Source organism: Numenius arquata, chromosome 3 (assembly GCF_964106895.1).
Source record: "Numenius arquata chromosome 3, bNumArq3.hap1.1, whole genome shotgun sequence".
NCBI lineage: Eukaryota > Metazoa > Chordata > Aves > Charadriiformes > Scolopacidae > Numenius > Numenius arquata.
Genome location: NC_133578.1, coordinates 51,011,859 through 51,034,023, shown reverse-complemented (window position 1 = coordinate 51,034,023; position 22,165 = coordinate 51,011,859). Strand labels below are relative to the sequence as shown.

Below are 22,165 nucleotides of genomic sequence, written 5' to 3'. Positions count from 1 at the left end.
TTAAGGTCACACAAAGTCAGGGACAACGTTGGAGACTGAACATGGTTATCCTCAATCTCAGCCCAGTACTTCAACCACACGACAAACCTTCCTGTAGTAAAAGTCATACATACCCATGGATGCGAGAGGCCAGTGGGAACTTATTTTCAGGGACAGCCCATCTCCAGAGGACACCTTACTAAATACTGCAGAGAAATACTTGATCATACCACAGCTCACAAACACACCTTCGATTTTTTTTTCTGAAACACCTTTTTTCCAAGTATCAAAGCCTTATATGCAGGTGTGTCCCATACGAAATGGAAACGCAAGTATATGCAAAGGTCAATGAGGAAAGAACAGTATATATGGGCCAAACTTCTCAATTAAATCACTTTTTGAGGAAAAGCCATGGATACCATGTCAGAATTTGAACTTGACAGTAGACCTACAACAACCCAAGACACTGTAAAAAAAAGCTTTACATTATGTTGAAGAGACATCCCGAAGGCTGCTATCATAAAGACATTCACTTTATTACCAGTCAGGAGAAAGCTGGCACATGGAAGCCTGCACGAATATTGTGCACCCTTTCAGCAGAACACAGATTAGCTTGCTTCAGCTTTGCATTAAGGTGATCAAATCATTTCAAAGTGAGATGCTGGCATATGTAAGTATGGCCTGAAATGTGGCTAAAGTGACAAAACACCTGTCACAGCACTTGAAAGAAGATATTCATCGAAACCTAGGGATTTCTGTAAAACTTAACCAATGAGGTTTCAACACTTTCAGTCCCAATTTACCGATGTCATTTCCTAGTCTTAAGTAGAAGAGACTCCCCTAGTCACATACATGTTAATAGCAAATGATTTTTAGTTTTTCAAGAACATTAACTTAATCATGACAAAGAGCGACCTCCTCAGAAAGCCACTGCTAGTCCCTAAATGCCATTTTTAAATCAGCATAAGATAATTAACAGACTGAAAATGTCAGCAAAAGATGAGACCAAGATGGTTGTATATTTCAAGATTTTGTAAGTAACCACAGGAGTTACATCCCATCTCAGTGTATGTAGTCCTGCCGATAACTTAAAACTTTGTTATTTACAAGTTTAGGACTTATTACTCAAGTGGGAAGATTAGGACTTAATTTCTTAGTTTTTCTTCAGATTAACAATTATATTCGGTTATAGTAGTTCTGAAATGCTATTGGAATTACAATATTGAGACACTTGCATATGTCTGAGAAACAAAAAAATCCTCTGAAATATTAAAAAAAAAGCTAATTGTAGACCATGGCATGGATGTATAAGACATAATCTAAAGAACAATAAAGTTTCATTGAACAACAACTGTTGTTCGCTATTGATAAATGGAAAAAATACACATGCTATATTCAAAGTACAACAATTTCAAAATATTTTTATTGAAATTAGCATACAAAAGATTTTGAAGGCTATTTCTCAATTGGTTATTTCTAAACAGTCATGAAAAAGTAGTAGTTCGTTTCCAAAAGTCTCCACCACAGTTACATACTTTAAGAGCCTTTTGTTTTTCTAATCATTGCTTCCATCATATCCCACTGCTCTTTGGTAACCTAGCAAAAGAAAAGAGTGTTTTATTGGAATTCCCTGTAATAACTACACATCTAAGTATTAACAAAGAATGTAAAATAGCAAGCAAGGAATTTAATACCTTCTTCAAATCGTTGAACTCTCCTGCCATAGAAACATATTCCCCACCATCCATTCTAATAACCTAGAAAAAGCATAAGCAGTGGCTTTTAATAATGGTGGATTATTCTGTAGCATTCCCTTGTTACGAACTTTGAAAGTAATTTTTATTTATTTGCGTCAGGAACACCCACGCCCAAAATAATCTAATTCAACCACTTTTTAAAGGTACGAATTGTCATGCATTACAACTAAAAGGTTAATAATGCTTGTAAAGAATTTCAAAGTAACAGTTTCTGTTTCATTTCTGAAACCAGGGCTTTAAAAAGTATCAGAAAAACCAAGGCCATCATCAGGTTAATTGTATAAACAAGATCAACCAAAACTTACTGCTCCATTAACCCAGCTTGCATAGTCACTGCAGAAATAGGCAGCAAGATTTGCAATTTCTTCTACGGTTCCCAGACGACCACAGGGAATCCTCTCAATTATCTTCTTCTCAAATGTGCCCGTTGGATCAAGGCGGCTAAAAGCACCCTGAGAATTAAGAGAAATATTAAAAAAGTTGTAACTACATCAGAAATTAAAATCCAACAGAGATCTGACTCAGCATAAACAATATGGAAGTTAACATTTGTGAGTAAACTGTTCATACCCTCTTTTGTCAGTAGGATGAAAAAGAAGTAGAGAACAGAAAACAATTTATCCCTGTCGAACTGATATGCATCTACTGAGGATGACAAGCTGGAATTGAACATGATTGGGAGAGTCACCCACCATCTATCTATGAAAGCCAAAAGGGGCTAATGATCTTTGTTTCCCAAACCCTTATTAAACATTTGAGGAAATAAGCAAGATTCAAAATTGCAGCATGGACAAGGGAGAGGAACAAGCAGAGAAGAGGAGCGGGAAAGTGACAGAAATAAATTACATATGACATAGAGTAAGTAAAACTGAAAAGAAAAAAAAAAAAAAAAAATCAAGTTCAGCATTGCAGCAATGGCTAGAAGATGATTACAATATCAGAGAGTTATCAACTGTATCAGACTCCCTGAGTCATAGACTGCCAGAGGCTGGAGTCATAAAGAAGAAATCTCATTAGATGTTTTTCTTCTACTCTTGCCTAAAAATCCACCAGATACAAGGCCTGGAGGACTTTTGGTCTGATTCTGTAATGTTGTTTCAACATTCTTATTACCCCGCTGATACTGCCACTTATGTTTCTTCACAGTCAAAAAAGGTAAAACTAAGTTGTCCAGTGTAGCATCTAATGCTGACAAGAGGAAAGAAGGAAAATATGGGGAGGAAAAAAAAAAAGAAAAGCAAGCAACCCTGCACCCCTACCCCCAAAAAAACCAACTGTGACACATTTTACAGGTAGTAGTTATACCATTATTAGCTGTTACTGCTCATAATTGTAATATTTTGATTCATTGTGAAACGGATCCTCCTCTCTTCTCTTGCAGGACTGCTTTCTTTTTTCTTCCTGTTTCAGCTGGTCTGGATTACTTCCTTCAAACCCTCCAGTCCTCCTTTTCACTCATATCAAAGCTTCATGTTTCCTTGCTGACTTAGTTTTTTTTTCTTTCTAGTTTTGTGATTTTCAACAAAACTAGTGAGATTCTGTTCTCATATACCTAAAAGAGATTCTGAAATTTTGGAATCGATGAGATGTTTTGTTTAAAATTTAGGAGTTCAGGCAGAAACAGGCACTTCTATTCCACCAAGTGTAAGAATTCACTTCACTTGACAAACTAGGTACGTACAGTTGAAAAGAATCAACATTAACTATTTTGATATATTTATTTGAAACACTAAAGAAAGGTTTCATTTATATCAGAATAGTAGAAGGGGTAGTGGAAGGTTTCAGAAGTTCAAGAAACTCAATTTTATGAAAGAATTATTGAGAGGTAGTGTGTTCAATAGTCCAGCACAGTCTTGACTACCAAGGAAATCATACTTGAATTTAACAGTCACAGAAAAGGTTAAACTATCTTAAAGTTAAGTCTGTACTACAAAGCATATTCAAGGCTATGTTTCACTTCATGCTATGTACCTTTGTTTTTATTGGACCTGGTTGAATCACATTGAATCTCATGCCGTATTTACCCCATTCAGCCGCAAGAGACCTAAAAATTCATTAACAGAATGCATCAGTATTTTAAAAACAATATATTAATAATGTTATTCAGCAACAACAACAAAGCATTTAAAACTGAATGAAATGTGTAAATATTATAATTTTCCTGAAGAAGGCATTCCTACTGAAGGGATGTTTTTTTTGTCCTTCACATGTTCAAAAACATTTCAGAGAAGAAAGAAAAAAAAAAATCACAAACAGAGGAACATTAATTTAATAGAGGCATCATAGATAAAGCAACATTAAGGAACAATTCTTTCTCCCTCACAAATCACACAGATGATTTTGGCACCTAAACTCCTTGACAAACAACTTTAGGCCACCATCTTTCTCTGGTAATTTAGACTATCCCCAAGTATACGTTTCTAACACCTTCACCATAGCTCTCACATTAGATGTCTTGTAATAACACAAAACAGAGGTTACATTCTAAAATGGGAGCAGCAGAATAATTTCGCTTTATAGCAACATTTTCTCTGCATAAGTAGTACTTCAGATAGACCATCTACTACAGTGAATGAATTAACTGGGTCATAAAGTCTCTGAAAAGTACACGCTTCAGTTACAGCTCTACAGAACAGAAATCGAGACCATCAATCATTCTCTCTTATTTTTCCAGATAAAGAATTCTAGTTACTACGAGGCTGACAAACTATTCAATTCCTTCTGCCCAAGTGCAAAGGAAGAACTATTTGCTATGAAGGACTGCCCTATAGTTAATAATGGTAGAAATCCTTTTATTTGCCGAATAACATGGGTACGTCACTAGAAACTGTTCTGAATTAAGTGTAACTGCAGACCTTAATTTAAAATACTGATAGGAAACACATTTCTTTTTGAAACTAGATAGGTGAAGCAACAGTATACTCCACCCAAATACAAGCAGATCTTTTCCTGGGACAAAAGAAAGTGAAAGGCACTATAGACCTTGAACAATTCCCCTAGTAACTGTCTTCAAGTGTTGATTTGCCAATTAGAATGCAAGGGAATCTGATTATCGAAACTCTGTAATTGAAACTTTAGAACTTGCTATTGCCAAAAAAAGTAGTTCCACTTGTCCTTATCTCATCCTTGTGATAAAAATCATCATCATAATAGCAGTTAATGCTTCGTTCTGTAAGAAGCTGTCAATACTATATGAAATACTATTTTCTTGCTAGGATACTGGAGGCTGGAAGGTTCTCTTATGATACAATGGAATAGGAGGATTATACCAACTAGCTCCAAGTTTATAGACCAGTTACACTACCTCAAAGACGTGAAAAGTAGAAGACACGTTTTGCTGTATTACTCACTTGCTCATTGCTTCTACACCAGCTTTGGCAGAGGCGCTCGGCAGCACAAATCCTGAACCACTCTCTGCATAAATTGTTGTAATCGCCAGGAATGCTGCTCCTGGAAGTTGCAAAAACATTTTAAAATCAAAAACCCACACACCACAAACAAAAAATGCATTAAGGTCAAAGTCTGTACTTAAGGTAAAAGCAACCTCTGTGGTACAGAAGTTTGCAGCTAAAGTGTTAGGAATGCCATTTCGCTCTGTGTTGCAAAAAGATATTTTAAAAATCTAGTCCTGGAAGCTTTGCTTTCAAGCCTTTTTATTTCAGTTCCCTCTTTTCCGTGAATGTTAAGAGTTGTTCCATGTAAGTGTAAATAGCTATAAATTAGGCTCCAAAGGTCTAAACCCTCAGACTTCTACTGATAATGAATTTACATGTGCAAATCAGTCTAACTGGAGGGAATCCTAAGATTTTAGCGTCTTTTTAGAAGCTGCCCTAGCGCAGTAGTCACTAAGCAGGTAATTTGCCCTCATTTCATCAATTCCTGGTCAGAGGAAAAATGAAAAATGAAAAAATCAGGATTAACAATTAGGTTTGGCATAATCTCAAAATGACACAGTTTAGGGCTTGAGTTAAAGTTTATGCAGGAAAAAAAAGGTTTTCTTCAAGAAATTTTCAGAAGCTTTTTCTGAAGTAGAGCTTATGACAAAGTTAACACACATTAACTTTTTCCCATTATTATCACAACAAACCGTATTATAAAAAGACCACTTTCTTTTGCATGTTATATTTTATAACAGATTTAGCAAAAACATTATGGAAAATAATGGAAACTGCAACTGTTTCTTTTATAATCTTTTATAGAAGTCTGCAAATTCTAATTGTCTGATCAATGACTAGAATGAACTTACTGGAGGACAAGGGATGACAGTTCACTACTTACGCCACAGCAACTAAAATAACTGTTCTACTTACTGTATTTTAAAAATAATTTAATTAGAATAGCTACCCAAGGGATATTTCTAAAACAATATACATTACTCATAGAATGTATGTGATGATGAAGTAGAGACTCAGTTAAAAGATTACAATAATGTTACACAAGAGAAACTGAAGAGCACCCTCAACAAGCACGAACAGAAACACCAGCAGATACCCATAAACCATGGATCCTATTTATTAAAAAAGTGAGAGACTTTGAAAAGAAAAATAAACACATGCAAAAACCACATAACAACTTTGAAGTTATCTAGAGTTGATTGCTAATTATACATTTTGCAGAATTAAATCATAGAATTTTTAAAATACGGGTTGAATAGAGGTGAGGTGGGTGAACCTAACACAGAAGCAAGAATGGCTGATAAATTTACAGCTCTGAAGTTTATATTACACTTCCATTCATACACAATTTTTATTTCTAAAGCCTATATTCATAAAATGGACAATATCCAACCAATTAACTCCTCTTGTTTTGTAAAAATTGGGTGCATAAATAATGCACTAGCAGATTAAAAATCCCTCTTAAATACCAGTGCAAATTTACAAGACTAAAAGCAGAGCACTTTATACTAAATTAGGTTGAATGTAGGTCACCCTGCAGACTTAAAGGATGTGCCAGTGTTCTAGTAACTCTCAGATGTACAGCATCCTTACAGACTGTTGTACAATATTTGCACTGGGCAGCATCTCCATCACTTCAGAACCTAAGGTCTCTGCTCAAAAAAACCAAGCAAGTATAAAGAAAATGAAGGTGGAGGATGAGAGGTCCAACAGGTACACTTGATTTACTTGCAAAAACATGTCTTAAAGAAAGCCTTAAATAAAAAGTCTTACTTACAGCAGAATCCCCTAGAAAGAAGGCATGCAAGCAATAGCAAAAAAAAAAAAAAAAAATAAAAAAAAATCAGGTCTTTTGGAAGCTTAGAAGTGAAAGAAAGAGAGACAACACAAAGGTGAATGACTTCTGGATTTTGCCAAATTTGAGGGTGGAAACAAAGAAAGCAGTTTTTCATTGAACAGCAGCAGAGAAAAAGACATTTTTAGAGTCGTATTTCACATTACTATAGAGAGACGCTGCATGCATCTGGAAGGCCATAAAGCAAACTATTACAATGACACAGTAAGCCAGAATTGGGAATGTGTTTTTAATGTCAGAATATCAGCACTAGAATGGTGGAAATGTGCTGCTAAAATATATGTGGGAAATACCTTGTCAACTGATTAAAACTGTTACAGACTTATTGAAACAACATTAACTTTATATTGCTATCATTAAATAGTATAAACCCACTGAGTACTTTCTGGAGAACAGTTTTGAAGAAATTCAACTAATTCAGGAGTTAGAGAAATACAGTTCAAACACAAAAGGATTATTTCAACTTAGTGGCTGTACCCAGAAAAAAAGAATTCAGAAGTGAGGGCACGTGGAAAACCATAATACAACTCACTGTTTGAAATGCTATTTGAGATGATATCATCCTGATCAAAAAATAAGCTAAAAAATAATTAGAAGATAATGTAAAATGAAAGCAATTCTTTGTGCATCATGTATGATATAACATAGAAAGGTATACATTATCTTTCCCTTAAAGACAATAATCTGGTTAAGTAAATCTTTGGCTAAATAGTATATCAAAGAACTATTATAGGTATCATATCACTGTTTAAGGTAAAGCCAAAATATTGTATTAAAATCCTAGGTAATCTAGAACTAATAATTATACCTGAGAAAATAAAACCTAATACTGATTTCAATTTTTTATTTCTTTTTCAAATTATCTCAAAGGTAATACTCTCTGGTGCTATTAGTCAAATACCATAGCTGTGAATTTAACTTATTTAAGTGTAGCAGGAAAATTCGAAGCGATATCCTGACTTGCTGTTCATTTAAATAAATGCCACGTTCAGTTGCTCAATGAAACCAACAGATGTACAAGACTAAAAAGGAATAACAACATATGTTTTAAACAAAGCCTTATTTTTTAAATTTTAAGAATGTTTTTTAACTTGTGCAAACTCTGCACTCAGATTTTTATATTCAACCTCACGGCCTCTGGGTTCCATTTCAAGGGCAGATTCTACAATGAAGTAATTCCTAGCCAGTTCTACTGTGTGATATTTAAGTACGGCTTTACTCAAAATGAAGTTGCTTTCTAGAAAAATGTGGAGTGTTAAAATTTGTGTTTCTTTTCAAACTCTCAAAACTGGCTGTAATAATAGTAAGGCAAGGAAAGTAAGTAACAATATTATGTCACCATGCTTAGTTACCATTTAAGTTAAAGATACCTTTTTTTACTTTAATGAGCTCCTTTCCAATTTCCAGAGTTACAAAAGCAGTACCATTAAGCACAATATCAGTTATTGTTTTCCATGCATTAGCAGAAAGTCGTTCAGAAGGTGAAATAAAGTTACCAGCTGCATTGTTTATCACAACCTGAAACACATGAAGAAAAACCTGTTAAGTGAAAATAACTTCCTGAGATAAAAGCAAATAATTTAAAAGGAGCATCTGAGTGTTTCCAGGTAGAAAAGTAAAAAATCCTCATCAAATTAGGTACAGGGTGAGGAGGGAGAAAAATAGGGAGAGGGGGAAAACAATCCATCAGAAATTTTAACATCTGCAGCATAGATACTTATCAGTAACAAAATATGAGCTGTATTTCCAAACTGATGTAGTTACTAGTCTAGTACTGAGGAACTGTAAATGTAGAAGGTGACTTAAGTCACTATTTTCTGTAGTGTCTCAAGTGCATCCTAACAGCAAAATTTGTCCCCATCAAGTTCCAAGGTCACACATCATATTTAATGTAAAGAATGCATGGGAATAAAAGCAAAAGAAGTTCAGGTAACCTGATGACTAAAGTCTGGATTAGCTGACTGTTGCATAACAGGAAATCTAATCAGTCGTGACAAAGAGAATATTATGATTAAGTGAACCACAACTACTACAAAACTTTTTTCAAATAGACATATAATTGTCCCTTGTTACCTTTCTACAAACAATAATTAGGCAGAGGATACTTTCAATATATCATTTGCGTAGCCCTTCAAGCTAGTGAGGTAGATACATTTTTTAAGGGGACTATGCATCACATAAGAAGTTTTTAACCCAAAACTTATGTGGCCAGATCTTATATATGCATATAATAATAATATAATAATAATATAATGTGCTGAGGCAATAAAATGATGTATTACTTACAGAATGGCATGTAGATTCATGTCGGTTTGCACATAAAATGAAGTCTTTGTTCTGAGGAACTTCTGGGCCAAATTAAGACATTAAAATTTTCAATAACAAAACACAGCACAGCCCATATTGCATGAATCTAAAACAAATAAAATAAAATAAAACAGCCCTAAATTAAACATACAGATGGCAAATACCCTTTAAATGCGTCCCTACAGTTTGAAGAAAAAAAAAAAAATAAAATCCAAACACTTCAAGATACTGAGAAGGTTACTTGAATCACTGAATCATACAACTTGTGAAGAGCGCAGACTACTATCCATTTCTACTTTTTCACCTGGGCACAAATGACACCACAGGCCAGAACCTGGGCAGAATCAAGGAAGACTACAGAGCCCTGGGGGTGCAAGCAAAAAGTGCTGGTGCCCAAGTTATCTTTTCTTCCATTTTACCAGTTAGAAGAAAGGGTGCAGCCAGAAATAGATGTATAATGCAAATCAACGTCTGACTTCGTGGCTGGTGCCATCATGAGGGTTTTGGCTTTTATGTCACAGAATCACAGAATCACCTAGGTTGGAAGGGACCCTTTAAGATCATCTAGTCCAACCAATGAAAAAAAAAAAAAAAAAAGAAAAAAGAAAAAAAAAAAAACACAAAAAACCCCCACACAACCCACACACCACCACACCACCCAACACTAATCCATATCCCCGAGCACCATGTCAACTCCTCTCTTGAATACCTCCAGGGATGGTGCCTCAACCACCTCCCTGGGCAGCCCATTCCAATGCCTGATAACCCTTTCAGTAAAGAAATATTTCCTAATATCTAACCTGAACTTCCCCTGGCGTAACTTGAGGCCATTACCCCTTGTCCTATCATCTGTAACTTGGGAGAAGAGACCGACCCCCGCCTCTCTACAGCCTCCTTTCAGGGAGTTGCAGAGAGCGATTAAGGTCTCCCCTCAGTCTCCTCTTCCCCAGACTGAACAACCCCAGCTCCCTCAGCCTCTCCTCGGAAGACTTGTGCTCCAGACCCCTCACCAGCTTCGTTGCCCTTCTCTGGACCTCAATGTCCTTCCTGTGGTAGGGGGCCCAAAACTGGACACAGTACTTGAGGTGGGGTCTCACCAGTGCCGAGTACAGGGGGACGATCACCTCTTGGGTCCTACTCACCACACTGTTCTTGATACAGGCCAGGATGCTGTTGGCCTTTTTGGCCACCTGGGCACACTGCTGGCTCATGTTCAGCTGACAGTCGACCAACACCCCCAGGTCCTTTTCTGCCAGGCAGCTCTCCAGCCACTCTGCCCCAAGCCTGTAGCGCTGCCTGGGGTTGTTGTGACCCAAGTGCAGGACCCGGCACTTGGCCTTATGGAACCTCATCCCGTTGGTCTCAGCCCATCCAGCCAGCCTGTCCAGATCCCTCTGCAAAGCCTCTGTTCCCCACAAAAGAGAGTCACCCACCACAATTACCTTCCTCTTTTTTTTTATTGCTAAAGTCCTAAGGCGTGGGGGTGGCTGGCTGGTTCTGGGTAGCTCACTGTCTAGATCTTTGTCTTTATCCTCATATGCCTGGCCCTCGATTTCCAAAGCACCGTACCTATTTTGTAAGTGCAACTGGGAAGGTGAGGGGCGCTGGCAGGAGTTTTGCTTGCCCCTCCGAGGAGGGACCTGCCTCCATTCCTCATTGTCCCTTAGGTTCCTTTCTTCTGCCTGGTGACAAGCAGAAGGGAGATCATCCACATCCTGCAGAGCCTCTGCCCCACTCCTATGCCTCAGTGTACGGCTCCACCAATCTATTTCGCTTTCACTGTCTCTAATACTTCTAAGCCTATCCACCTCTTCCTTCAGTTCAACCACCTGCCTGAGCAGGTGGTTTATTTGATCACACCGCACACATGCAGTGTCTCTGGCTCCATTAGGAACACATGCCAGGCTGAGGTATTCACTGCAGCCGGAGACCTGCACAGACATGTGTTTTTGTGGGAGCTCCGTCTGAGTTTCCACATTCTTCCTTGTGGGGCATTTTGCACGTGTCGGGGCCATGTTCTTGTCTAGAGCCAGGAGGGGATCGACAACTGATGGCTGCTCCCACCCGCTGTGCGCTCATGCGCCTGTGCGCTAATATACCCACCCTTGCTCTCACGCGCACCCGGCACGCGCTCTGACCCTGCTGCGGCTGGCTGCCGCTGTCCGCGTGGTCTGGGCGAAGCTCGCGCTATGGCCGCTTTTAAATTTGCCGCGTCTCACCCGGCCCGTCCCCAGGCACGTCAGCCTCTCGCTCCCTCTCGCGATTCCCGAGTCCTTTCGGGCCTCTCCGCCTTCCCTCGGCCTCTCCGTCTCCGGGAAGCCCCCTCTAGCTCGAGTTTAAAGCTGCAGCACTCACCGCTGCCGCTGTCCGCGTGGTCAATGGGACATTCTTCAATGACTATAGCCTGCTAGAGAGAGATGTCTAGAAGGGGCAAGGGAATCTGTAGCAGCAGGCTGGCCAACTTGGTGAGGTGGGCTTTAAACTGAAGGACTTGGGGGCAGGGTCCAAAGTGAGTCCAAAGCTCACACCACTGCAACCAACTGCAGAATAAGCCAGGCCAACCCCAGAAATGACAAATGTCCCTGAGCTGCCTCTCAAGATGAGAACCAGAAGACCAAGCACCTCAAGCGTATGCGTAACAATGCACGCAGCCTTGGGAACACACAGGAGGAACTGGAGCTCTGCGTTCAGTCAGAAAGTTATGATATCATAAGAATAACTGAAACATGGGGGGACAACTCATGTAACTGGAGGATTGCGATGGATGGCTGTTTCATTAAGACAGGCAGGGAAGAAGAGGTTGCACTATGTTAAGGAGAACCTTTGGATTCCATTAACTTCCTATCATAGTTATTTTCTTCATACCTACTATGCAAATAATTACCAGTAATGAAGACAGAAGTTCTTTTGTTTCACTAGAACACTTACATCAGGATGTCCTGCCACTTGGATTATTTCAGCAACAGCATTCTTAACTGAAGCTGGATCTCTCACATCACACTGGATGGCATGAACCTACGTAATGATAGAAAGGCAGCTGTAAGAATTCAAAGCTGTATCACGCAAATTAAACAAGCCCACAGAAGCAAATAAATGCATAAAAATCCTACAACCATTTAAAGTATAGTAAATATTCACAATCCTGTAAAAATTTACCTTATTTCCTGTTTTAGAAAAAATTTCTTCTGCCGTTCCTTTCAAAACATCGAGCTTCCTAGAAATAAGTATACATCATCAAATTTCAATTAAATACAATTATAATTCAGATTAATAAAATCTGATGATTTCTTTCCTGAGCAAATGAGAGCTAAAACTTAAAATATGTGTATGCGCACATGCATGTGGCTGATTTTCACGAAAACTGAGCTTTAAAATAAAAACTACGTTTAAACACTTTCTGAAAGAAAAATTTAAATTTAAGTAATTTCTGGTTAGTGCTACTTGAAAGCAACTCAGAAGTGACTACAGTAAGAGACTATCTTAAGCTAATCAAACATAATAAGCTATTAAAAATAATTACATTCTGAGTACATCATCATAACCAACTTCGCTTTAGCTACTACTCTACTAGTATTTCTGAGGGGACATACATATTCAGATTTAAAACTAAATATCTAAACCACTTTTTGGATGAATGTCACAACGCTTTTGTTTAATTGGATTAAAACTGAGATTGTTTTTCTGTCTTTACTGTAGTGCTACATAAGAGAACTGCAGAAAGATCATCTTCATCAAGGGAAAAATCAAGGCTATTTGTAAAGTCGTAAGAATTAAGAGGAATGGTTTTAATTCTTTACTGCAATTCAAATCTGTATCAAGAACACCTGCAATAATACATTCAAAATGTTCAATAACGGCCACTTCATTTTTTTTGTTCTCTTTTATGCGTTAGTTGAATTTATGTCTAATATTCTGGGTTGTTTATTTTGTGGCTGCATTTCATGGAAATGTGTTTAGTTTATTTCTTTCTACTGCTGGTTACACCATTCGATATTTGTTGATGTATCCGCAAGTTTCTGGTATTTACAATATGACATAATTTAAAAGCCTACTGAAAAAGAGTACATAGAATAAATTTATCCAGTTTATGAAGAAAGCAAGATCCATTATGAAGAAGAAAACAGACTCATTCAGCATTCAGTACTAAATGAAAGCTCTAAAACATCTTCGTTAATATTTACCTGCTTGCTATAACACATGTGGCACCTAAACTGGACAAAGCTGTTGTCATGCCTTTGCCAAGCCCAGTACCTCCACCAGTTATAAAGGCCACTTTCCCTTGAAAGGTATTTGGTGGCAACATCACTTTTTGAACAGGTGAAAAGAATGCAGCGTGAGGCGCACTGCTGTCTTGAAGCAGCACATTTGGCCCACGGCTGAAAAACTGAAAGAAAAAAAGAGGAAAGTTATTTTTTTCTCGTTTCTGTATACATGACTGTTACGCAACATTAGATTTTTCTTATGACATGGAAGTAACATAACTGCCTTATTATAAACTGAACGTAAGAATGATTAGATTGTATTATACTGAAACACGGGGACATTCACATAACAGACTAGGAGCTATTTTTACACGTTCCACTCCAACTAGAGCACGATTGAAAAAAAGTATTTTAATTGTGATTTTTGGTATTTTCAAAGTTAGTTATTCTTATGTCTGTCACTTTTTAACTAAAGTGTGTGGAAAACCACTACCTACTAATTACAGACTCCCAGCGGGATTTGCATTTTAGATTCACATATGTACTGTACTTTATGCCTGAGGAGTTTAGCCCTAGCAAATCCATGTGATTTTGAGATTACATGTGTATATATTTACAAATTCAAAAGCTTCAGTAGTAGCTTCAAGGCTTTGATCCTTTACTATTGTAGTCAATGAAATATTCTTCTTTACTGGAGAACAGGGCAGAATCAAACTCCATGAGACCTGTCCCAATCGTTAGAGGAGCTGCTAAGCAAACCAATGCCATCTCCCAGACAAAATTGTGCAAGGTTAGGTTAACAGTGTTGGAATTCTGTCCCAGCAAAAATACCATTTAAAGCAAATTAGCCCTCAATGAACTGTTCCTTGCAAAGAGACATATGATTGGTACATGTTAAAAACATACATGGAAGAAGAAAATTCAAGTAGTGCATCAAGTGATCCATGTTAATAAGACAGCATCCCGCTACTGCAACAAGAAATTTGTGATGTCACCAAGAAAGTCACAGCAAAAATAGCCAAGAGAGTATTTCTAGCATCCCTAAAACATTAAACTAACTGAAACCCTAAACTAAGCACTGAAGTAAATGCCTTGGGACAGCAGCATTACAGTAATAATTCAGGAATTTCCCAATTACTTAGAATATAAAAGTTAACCTGAAACTGCAAACGCTATTTATTAAGTACAACAGAACTGGATTATTTTTATTTTTTATGTGAAAAAAATTAGAAGAATATGAGTTATTTATTTTCTCTAATAATAATTTGTACTTGAGCCTTTAACATGTTTATTTAAACACAAAAAAATCTAGTATAATTTTAGGAAAGAAGACTGAATGGTTCCTTGTGTGTGGTGGTGTTAATAAAAACATGCAACTGTTCAATAGGTTGACATGAAGAATAAAGGTTATTTTAAAATAGCAAAAATATTACAACTTATTGTTCTATTTAATAACTCACATTTTCAACACGAAAATTAAGAAACAACATTTCTAGTGGTAGCTGAATAATCTATACACGTCTTAGCTATAATGCACGGGAATGGGGATTTCAGAGCTTAAAGTTGGCCTGAGAAAGCGTGCATGCCAATCCTTCTGTGTGATAATACATTTCCATAAGTAGCACGGGTGAAAACAAGAGAGAATAACCATGGAACTACACTGCCAATTTAATATAGTTCATGTTCCAAAGAAATGATGAAATTTTTACACTGAAAGGGTTATTAAGCGTTGGAATGGGCTGCCCAGGGAAGTGGTTGAGGCACCATCCCTGGAGGTATTTAAAAGACGGGTAGATGTAGTGCTTAGAGACATGGTTTAGTGATGGTTTTTATCAGAGTTAGGTTGATGGTCAGACTAGATGATCTTAAAGGTCCCTTCCAACCTAGACAATTCTGTGATTTCTAAGAGTTGTGGGCACTATGTAGAACAAAATTAAGAAAGTAAAAGCTCAAACTAAAGCTAGAATTATCACAAAAGTAAAGCATTGCAGCAAGTCCTACAGCATTCATATTAAATGCGTACTTTAGGGATTCTTTCTGGAACTCTGACTCTTCAGCAATGTGCAACGGCTTCTCATAAAGAAAAAAATAAATCAAAGGTTGTTCTAAGGAACACAAGCAGATCAAGTGGAAAATCCAAATGTCACAACACCTTTCTGAAATAACAAAGTTCTACAGATCAGATCTACCACCAAATGTCTCTCAAATACTGATGATTCTTTTTTTAATTCTCCCAACAAAAATAAAATTTGCATGTTTTCACAGAGTACCAGAATACTATTAAGCCTCCAGGAAAGGGCAGTGCGAAGATTCTCTTTTGGGTCTTTCTGAGTAGTCCCCCCCACGCGTCTCATCCCATCTTTCTTCAGGCAGAGGGAAGGGCTCCCTCTGGACAACTTCAGCTCATGGTAGAGACCACAAATCAAGACAGCGTTTGGACTCCCTCTTCCTCCAGTACAAGGAGACAATCGGAGACAATCTCTACTCAGCAATGAGTGTCCCTAACCAGGTGCTCTGTTTGCAATGGACACAGCCCACTCCTCTTGCTCACCACCATGGAAACTGTGCCAGCAGCTTCCCTCCTGCTGGGGGGGGGGCGAAGCTGAGAAGGCAGGCCACAGCAAGGGCAGGAAGGATGACTGCACCAAGACTAATAAATCACTGCAATAATACCAAGCAGCCACTACAGTTGGTATAATTCAGCGATCTTTTCATGAGACTGCTAGCGCCTCATTTACTGGCTTGCACAAGGGGCTTGCACAAGGACCCACTCAATTTAATCATTCCGCTATTTAAGGTTCAAGGTTTTAAATTAAACCTCAGGTCTAACCAGAAATACAAAGAAGCCAGGAAGCAACTTTAAAAAAAAAAAAAAAAAGCCCAAAACACGAACAAACCAAAAAACAACCATCACCCAGGGGGTGGAAGTGAATAATGAATTTACTGCAGAAGGTGTTCTCAGAAGCAGAGTCAGTCAGTCAGCGGAGAGAATCACTGTGCCTGGGCAGAACTCATTGGAAATGGCCTCCAGCGACACCTACACGAATCAGCCACGGCCCTGCTGGGACGGCAACAGTCAAACCGCTCCACTTACATCGCACTGCACAACTTTTGCTATGGGGACCCAAGGGTGACAGCAACGCCTCCACAGCAAGGGGAGAGACACAGGAACCGCGCTGCGGTGGGGCAGGGGACCACGGCCCGGGGAGCACAGGCCGCCTCTCTGACAGGGCTCCGCGCCGGGCGCTGAGGAGAGCGGGGGGCGTCCCGGCCCTGGGGACACTGCTCGGCTGTTTCCCCAAGCCCCAGCAGCCGGAGCTCCACTCAAGCCTGAGCCGCCGCCCGACACCGTCAAGGCTTTCCCCGTGGCTGCCGGGGGGGAAAGGCCGTGAGGCGGCCGGGCGGCGTCGGACCGGCGGGCAGCAGCGTCCACAGAGACCCGCCGTGCCCTCTGACGGGACAAGGGCGCCCGGACAGCCCCGGAGGAGCGGGACTGGAGGTCGCGGAGCACCCCCGAGGCGCCGGCCGGCCGCCCTCGGCCCCACCAGGGCAGGGAGCGCCTTACCCGCCCGGTGCAGGAGAAGCAGACCGCGGCACCGCCACGGACACTGCGCCAGCCCAGCCGCGCCGCTGCCGCCGCCATCTTTCCCCGCTGAGGGGCCGGGGCTGCCGGGCTGTGCGCCTGCTCCGCGGCCGGGGCCCGCCCCGGGGCGGGAGGCGGTCGGGACGCCCTGCGGTCCCCGGGCCGGCGGCGGTTTGCTGTCCGTCACGGTGCGGCGCCGCCAGTCCTGACTGAGCTGACGAGGTCGGGAAACCAGCGAAGCCGTCGCTGCAGCACAAAACCGGTGCCCCGCCGGCCGCCCCGGCCCCAGGGGCGCCTCGCCCGGCCATTGCCACCGCCCCGCGGCCTCGGCTTCCAGCCGCGAGGGACAGATTGCGCCCAGTTCGGTTTATATGCTTCACTGGATCGGATTATTTTCTTTTATTCCAAATGAACTACTCAATGCTCTTCGAAGGACACTTAAATAACAATGGGGATCTAACCCCAGGAATTGTCCCGCCCTCTGTGCCCTTTGCATGGCTCCTCTCAAGCAGCTTTGGCAGTTCTTGGCACGTTTTCGGAGGAAAGGGGTTGTTTTAAGAAGTACGGGGAAAAATGGTGGCACGGCATTCTGCCAATTGGGATTCTGAAGGCGGGGGGGAGGGGGTGGTTACACGCAGCCTGATTTGGGGTGAAACTGTGCGGAATGCATTCAGGGACCAGGCCCGGAGGGCGGCAGCGCAGAGGCTCCACGCTGGCTCCACCGGGGGATTATGTTGAAATAACATAAAGACATTTGATTTACCTGTGGTGAGCACGTAGACAGTCTGAAAAGATAATGAGTGACCGAAGCCCTCCCTTGTGCACAGCCTGGGTAAGGAGGCAGAGAAGCCTGCGGAGTCGTATCTGGCCAGAAGGAATGGCAGGGTAAGGGGGCAGGGGGCAGCATGGTAGCTGTAAGAACCTACCAATTTGAGAAGACTGCAAATTCTGAGAAGAGGAGACCACACTGATGAATCTACATAGTTACAAAACTCGGCCTGAAAGACAACAAACCTATCAGTGGGTCTATACCACCAACTTTTGAATTAAGAATTCAGGCTAAACTGAACAGACGCCACTATGGGACTTCAGAGGCATCAAAATTAAGATAGACATCAGCATCCTGTATAAAAGTGGTCAAACAACTCAATGTTCAAATTTTAGAGAAAAATATTGTTGTTTGCCGATACAGTAAGTTCTAGAACACGTAAGATAATTATTGGTCCTGCATACTGCCGCTGAAGCAATAGTGCCACGCCAGTAAGCAATAGTTCCCACAGTATCATTAAAGCCATATGTCAAATATCTGGAAGGTGTTAAAGAGTCACCGTAAGGTTAAAATAGCAATATTTCATTCAAAGCAGTTAATTCAAAACACACTAAGTCTCAAGAAATACGTAGTCACAGAACAAAAAAAGGGAAGTTGGAGAAAGGGAACATTGTCTCAAATATAGTTCAAGAGATGTTTTAAAATGAACAAATACTACAGAATTTAGAAAGCTTCACTGGAATGAAGCTAACAAGGAAGAGGCAACAGACTACAAAAGCAAACCTCTTATGTGTTGGAAGATACAAATGTGCTAAACAGCTGCCTCTGAAAAAATCATTGTATTGTCATGATAAAAGCTAACAAGAAGGTATGACCAAACTAAATTTCAGAAAATGTTTTTTTTTTTTTTCAGCAACTTTCACTGATGAGGTGCAATTCCTATCCCAGACCTGTTATTTTTTGGTAATACAAGGAAAGCAGTCTCTGAGATTAGGAAGCAGACAAATTTTAAAAAACTGTCGTAATACTTTCATGCCTCATGATCTGAAAATATAATTGAAGGCAGACTGCCTGCATTTTACAAGGAAAATAAATTGGCCTACTAGGCTATTATTCCACTTTATAAAGTCCGACTTCAGTTTGGGTGATGCTTATTTCCAAGTTTAGGAAGAGTTTAAGAATAGCTTAACTGAAATATTAAAGCATCCAATCTCTGGTTTAAAGTAAGTCAGGAGGTTTACAGTGTAGAAAATACCTGCTTTTAAAAAAATCTTGTAGGGTAACATGAGAAACTGTAAGACCGTAAATCTAATATCTGTATCTAAAAAGTAATTAAAAATGGTAACACTTAGAAAAGCATGATCTGAAAATGTCTAACTAGCACTAGTCTTCTGCAAAGATAATTATGGCTCAATAATCTCTTACAGAAACGCCTAAGAAGTAATAAATATACAAGAGCTGGCAGGCATAATTTAGACTTTCAAGGGTTTGGCCAAGTGGCAGAACATAAGGCTCAGCAGAAACCTGAATCCTCATTGTAAACTTGCGTGCCTACGCTGTTTCTGCCACTCAAACCACCTTCTCAAAAGAAATGCATAGCACCTGATGATAAAGTTTAAAAATAGTCCAAGAGACTTCTGACACAAAAAGCTACTATGAAGTAAAAAATAAGTCTTAGGTCAGGGATGAAATATCAACATGGACATAATGCAGACCTATATGTTTGTTAAGGGCAAAAGTTTAATGACAGATCACCTCAATATTCTGTTTAGATACTGTTTCGCAAGGGTTAGTCACCTGTGGTACTATTTCACCAGTTATATGTAAGTTGAGCCTGCAGTCCGAATCAATATCTGAAGTGCCTCTTTCTGCTCTGAGGGTCTGAGTTTCGGACTCTGCTGAATCATTTATTTATGAACTGAAAATAACAACAACAGAAAACCAACAGATATTAGAGGGCAGACAGTTAGGTCAATCAGGATCAGAGAGACAGCAAGAACTCAGGAAGCTTAGAAGATAAATGAATGGGAAAACACGGTACCAGAAAATAAAATAAAATCGGATAAATGCAGGGAAATTTGAAGTATAAACATTATAATGGGCTTCAGAGGATTCATACAGTTTCTTATGATGATGATTTGTCGTGTGAAGTTGTGATCACAAAAGTCAAGCCAATAGGATAAATAAGACACAGAATAATGACAACAATACAGAGAATATTTAAGTACAGTCCTATAAAGCTAAGAAGTAGTCTCATTTAGGATAAGCTCTATATTTCTGGTCATCCTGGCTCAAAACTGACTGAAATTGCAAAATTATGAGGGACAAAAAAACCAAGCAAAGATGAAGAAAACTTGCAAGAAAAGAGATCAAGGAGACTGGGATCATTTATCTTAGGAGAAGCGTAGGAGGGAAAACATAAAAAGGTATCTAAGTGAACATTTAAGGACAAAGGATACTTAAAGTCGTAACACAGAGATTAAACAGATTGTGATTCTACAGAAAGAACACTTCTGACTGACAGCTCATCTTCTGTATGTTTTAAATTAATCTTTTCCTATTAGAAAAAATGTTATCCTGAGTTCTCTCACTCCATTTAATACTTAAAACTTCTTAACTGTGGGCATGTCTCCAAAAGCTTTCACTGTTTTGCGGAGATAAAGGGCAAACAATTGCTAATATTCGTTACCTGAGAAGCAAGCTGATTGCCCAGTAGGAAGAAACAGGATTTGAATGAAATATGGAAGAAATACGGCCAACATGATTATGGACCTCAGGAATTCAATACCTTGCTCCTTGTGAGCGGCAGAGCACCAGGAGAAATGGGTATTTTGAGCCATACCTCCAATGTGCGTGGCTGGAGTCACACACATATGGCTTCTCCATACCTTTCCTCCACTGTTCCTTTCCAGAAAATTCAGCATAATAAGAGTAGCAAGTCTTTGGTAACCTGCCAAATCACCTTCAAACTCCCAGGCATTCTTTCTATTACTTATGGCATAGAATCATAGAATGGTTTGGGTTGGAAGGGACCTTAAAGATCACCTAGTTCCCCCGTGGGCAGGCACATGGGCAGGGACACCTCCCACTAGACCAGGCTGCTCAGAGCCCCATCCAGACTGGTCTTGAACACCTCCAGGGATGGGGCATCCACAACTTCCATGGGCAACCTGTTCCAGTGTCTCACCACCCTCACAGGAAAGAATGTTTTCCTAATATCTAATCTAAATCTCCCCTCTTTCAGTTTCAAACCATTACCCCTCGTCCTATCACTACGCTCCGTGATTAAGAGTCCCTCCCCATCTCTCCTGTAACCCCCTTTAGGTACTGGAAGGGGCTATAAGGTCTCCCCAGAACCTTCTCTTCTCCAGGCTGAACAAGCCCAACTCTCTCAGCCTGTCTTCACAGGAGAGATGCTTATAATTCTAGTAAGCTTATTTCTTCTTTTATCCAAAAGAGATAAACCTCTGTAGTATTTTCCATTCCACGTTGTATGGAAAATCTTGTTGCCAGAGGTCGGTGTTCACAAAGGAGACAGAGGAGTCCTGGAAATAGTTGACTTTATTCGAATAAAGGGAGAGTCCACTGGGACATATCCCTGTGGGGTCTCCCAAAATTGCCGGAGGACACAGCCTCCTTTTATCCTGACTCCCGGCCTCTTCCTTTCCCCATTGACTGAGGTACTCGGAAGGTACCGACCCCCCGGGCCGCCTATTACACTTCTCCTCTAACATGCACCCCCCACCTTACATCATACATACCATACATCGCATGTATCATTAACGCTCACTTTATGCCGCCCAGAGGGGGAGAGGAAAATATTCGTAAGCTTATTAAGCACGCGTACTAAACTCAAAAGTTAAAAAGTTCACGCTGTACCCAACTTCTGCGGTTTCAGACAACTTCCCCGGTACTCGAAGTTCTCCCGAGCTGCATCCCTGTTTGTAAAGACGCTCCTATCTCCATCCTATCAGCATCCAATGCATTTTCTCAGGGACACTGGCGCACCGGGAAGGGCAGGACAGAGGGACACGGATGCTGGGATCTGAGGGGGGTTCCCTCAGGCCTCACTGGCCCTGCCCCGCCTCCGCTCGGCCTGGGGCTGCCAAAGCCGGGGGCAGAGGGGGACCGGCGGCTCCCGGGGGCTGAACGGGTGTCCTGGGCCGTGAAAGAGGAACGGAGCCCCCACCAAACGTGCCCGGGGAGAAACCCGGGACCTTCCCGGGGTCGGGCGGGCGGGCGCTGGGGACCGCCCCTCTCCTCCTCGCTGCGCATGCGCGCTGGGCCCCCGCCGCTTTGCCTCCCCGTGCCCAGCAGC

General features: G+C 40.5%; 1 protein-coding gene across 2 annotated transcripts; it reads right to left on the bottom strand.

The window, feature by feature from the left end:
• Positions 1–1,375: 1,375 nt before the first annotated feature.
• On the bottom strand, positions 1,376–22,113 carry DECR1 (2,4-dienoyl-CoA reductase 1). 2 transcript variants are annotated; one of them, XM_074145068.1, is made up of 10 exons: positions 21,727–22,113; positions 13,475–13,677; positions 12,450–12,507; positions 12,222–12,308; positions 8,357–8,504; positions 5,087–5,186; positions 3,708–3,780; positions 2,042–2,188; positions 1,674–1,736; positions 1,376–1,575 (listed from the first exon to the last, which is right to left on the bottom strand). In XM_074145068.1, exons 2-10 carry the CDS (start codon positions 13,594–13,596, stop codon positions 1,516–1,518), a joined length of 858 nt encoding a protein of 285 aa, XP_074001169.1. In that variant the 5' UTR covers positions 13,597–13,677; positions 21,727–22,113; the 3' UTR covers positions 1,376–1,515. The 2 variants fall into 2 exon arrangements, with proteins under 2 accessions (XP_074001169.1, XP_074001168.1); XM_074145067.1 differs by lacking the exon at positions 21,727–22,113 and adding an exon at positions 17,061–17,151.
• Between the last annotated feature and the right edge of the window lie 52 nt (positions 22,114–22,165).

Coding starts and splice junctions, on each gene's coding strand:
- DECR1 (XM_074145067.1), bottom strand. CDS start 17,138: ATGGCGGCGGCAGCGGCGCGGCTGGGCTGGCGCAGTGTCCGTGGCGGT. Junction 1,737..2,041: donor CAAGCTGGGTTAATGGAGCA/GTAAGTTTTGGT, acceptor TGCTTTTTCTAG/GTTATTAGAATGGATGGTGG. Junction 1,576..1,673: donor AGTTCAACGATTTGAAGAAG/GTATTAAATTCC, acceptor TTCTTTTGCTAG/GTTACCAAAGAGCAGTGGGA.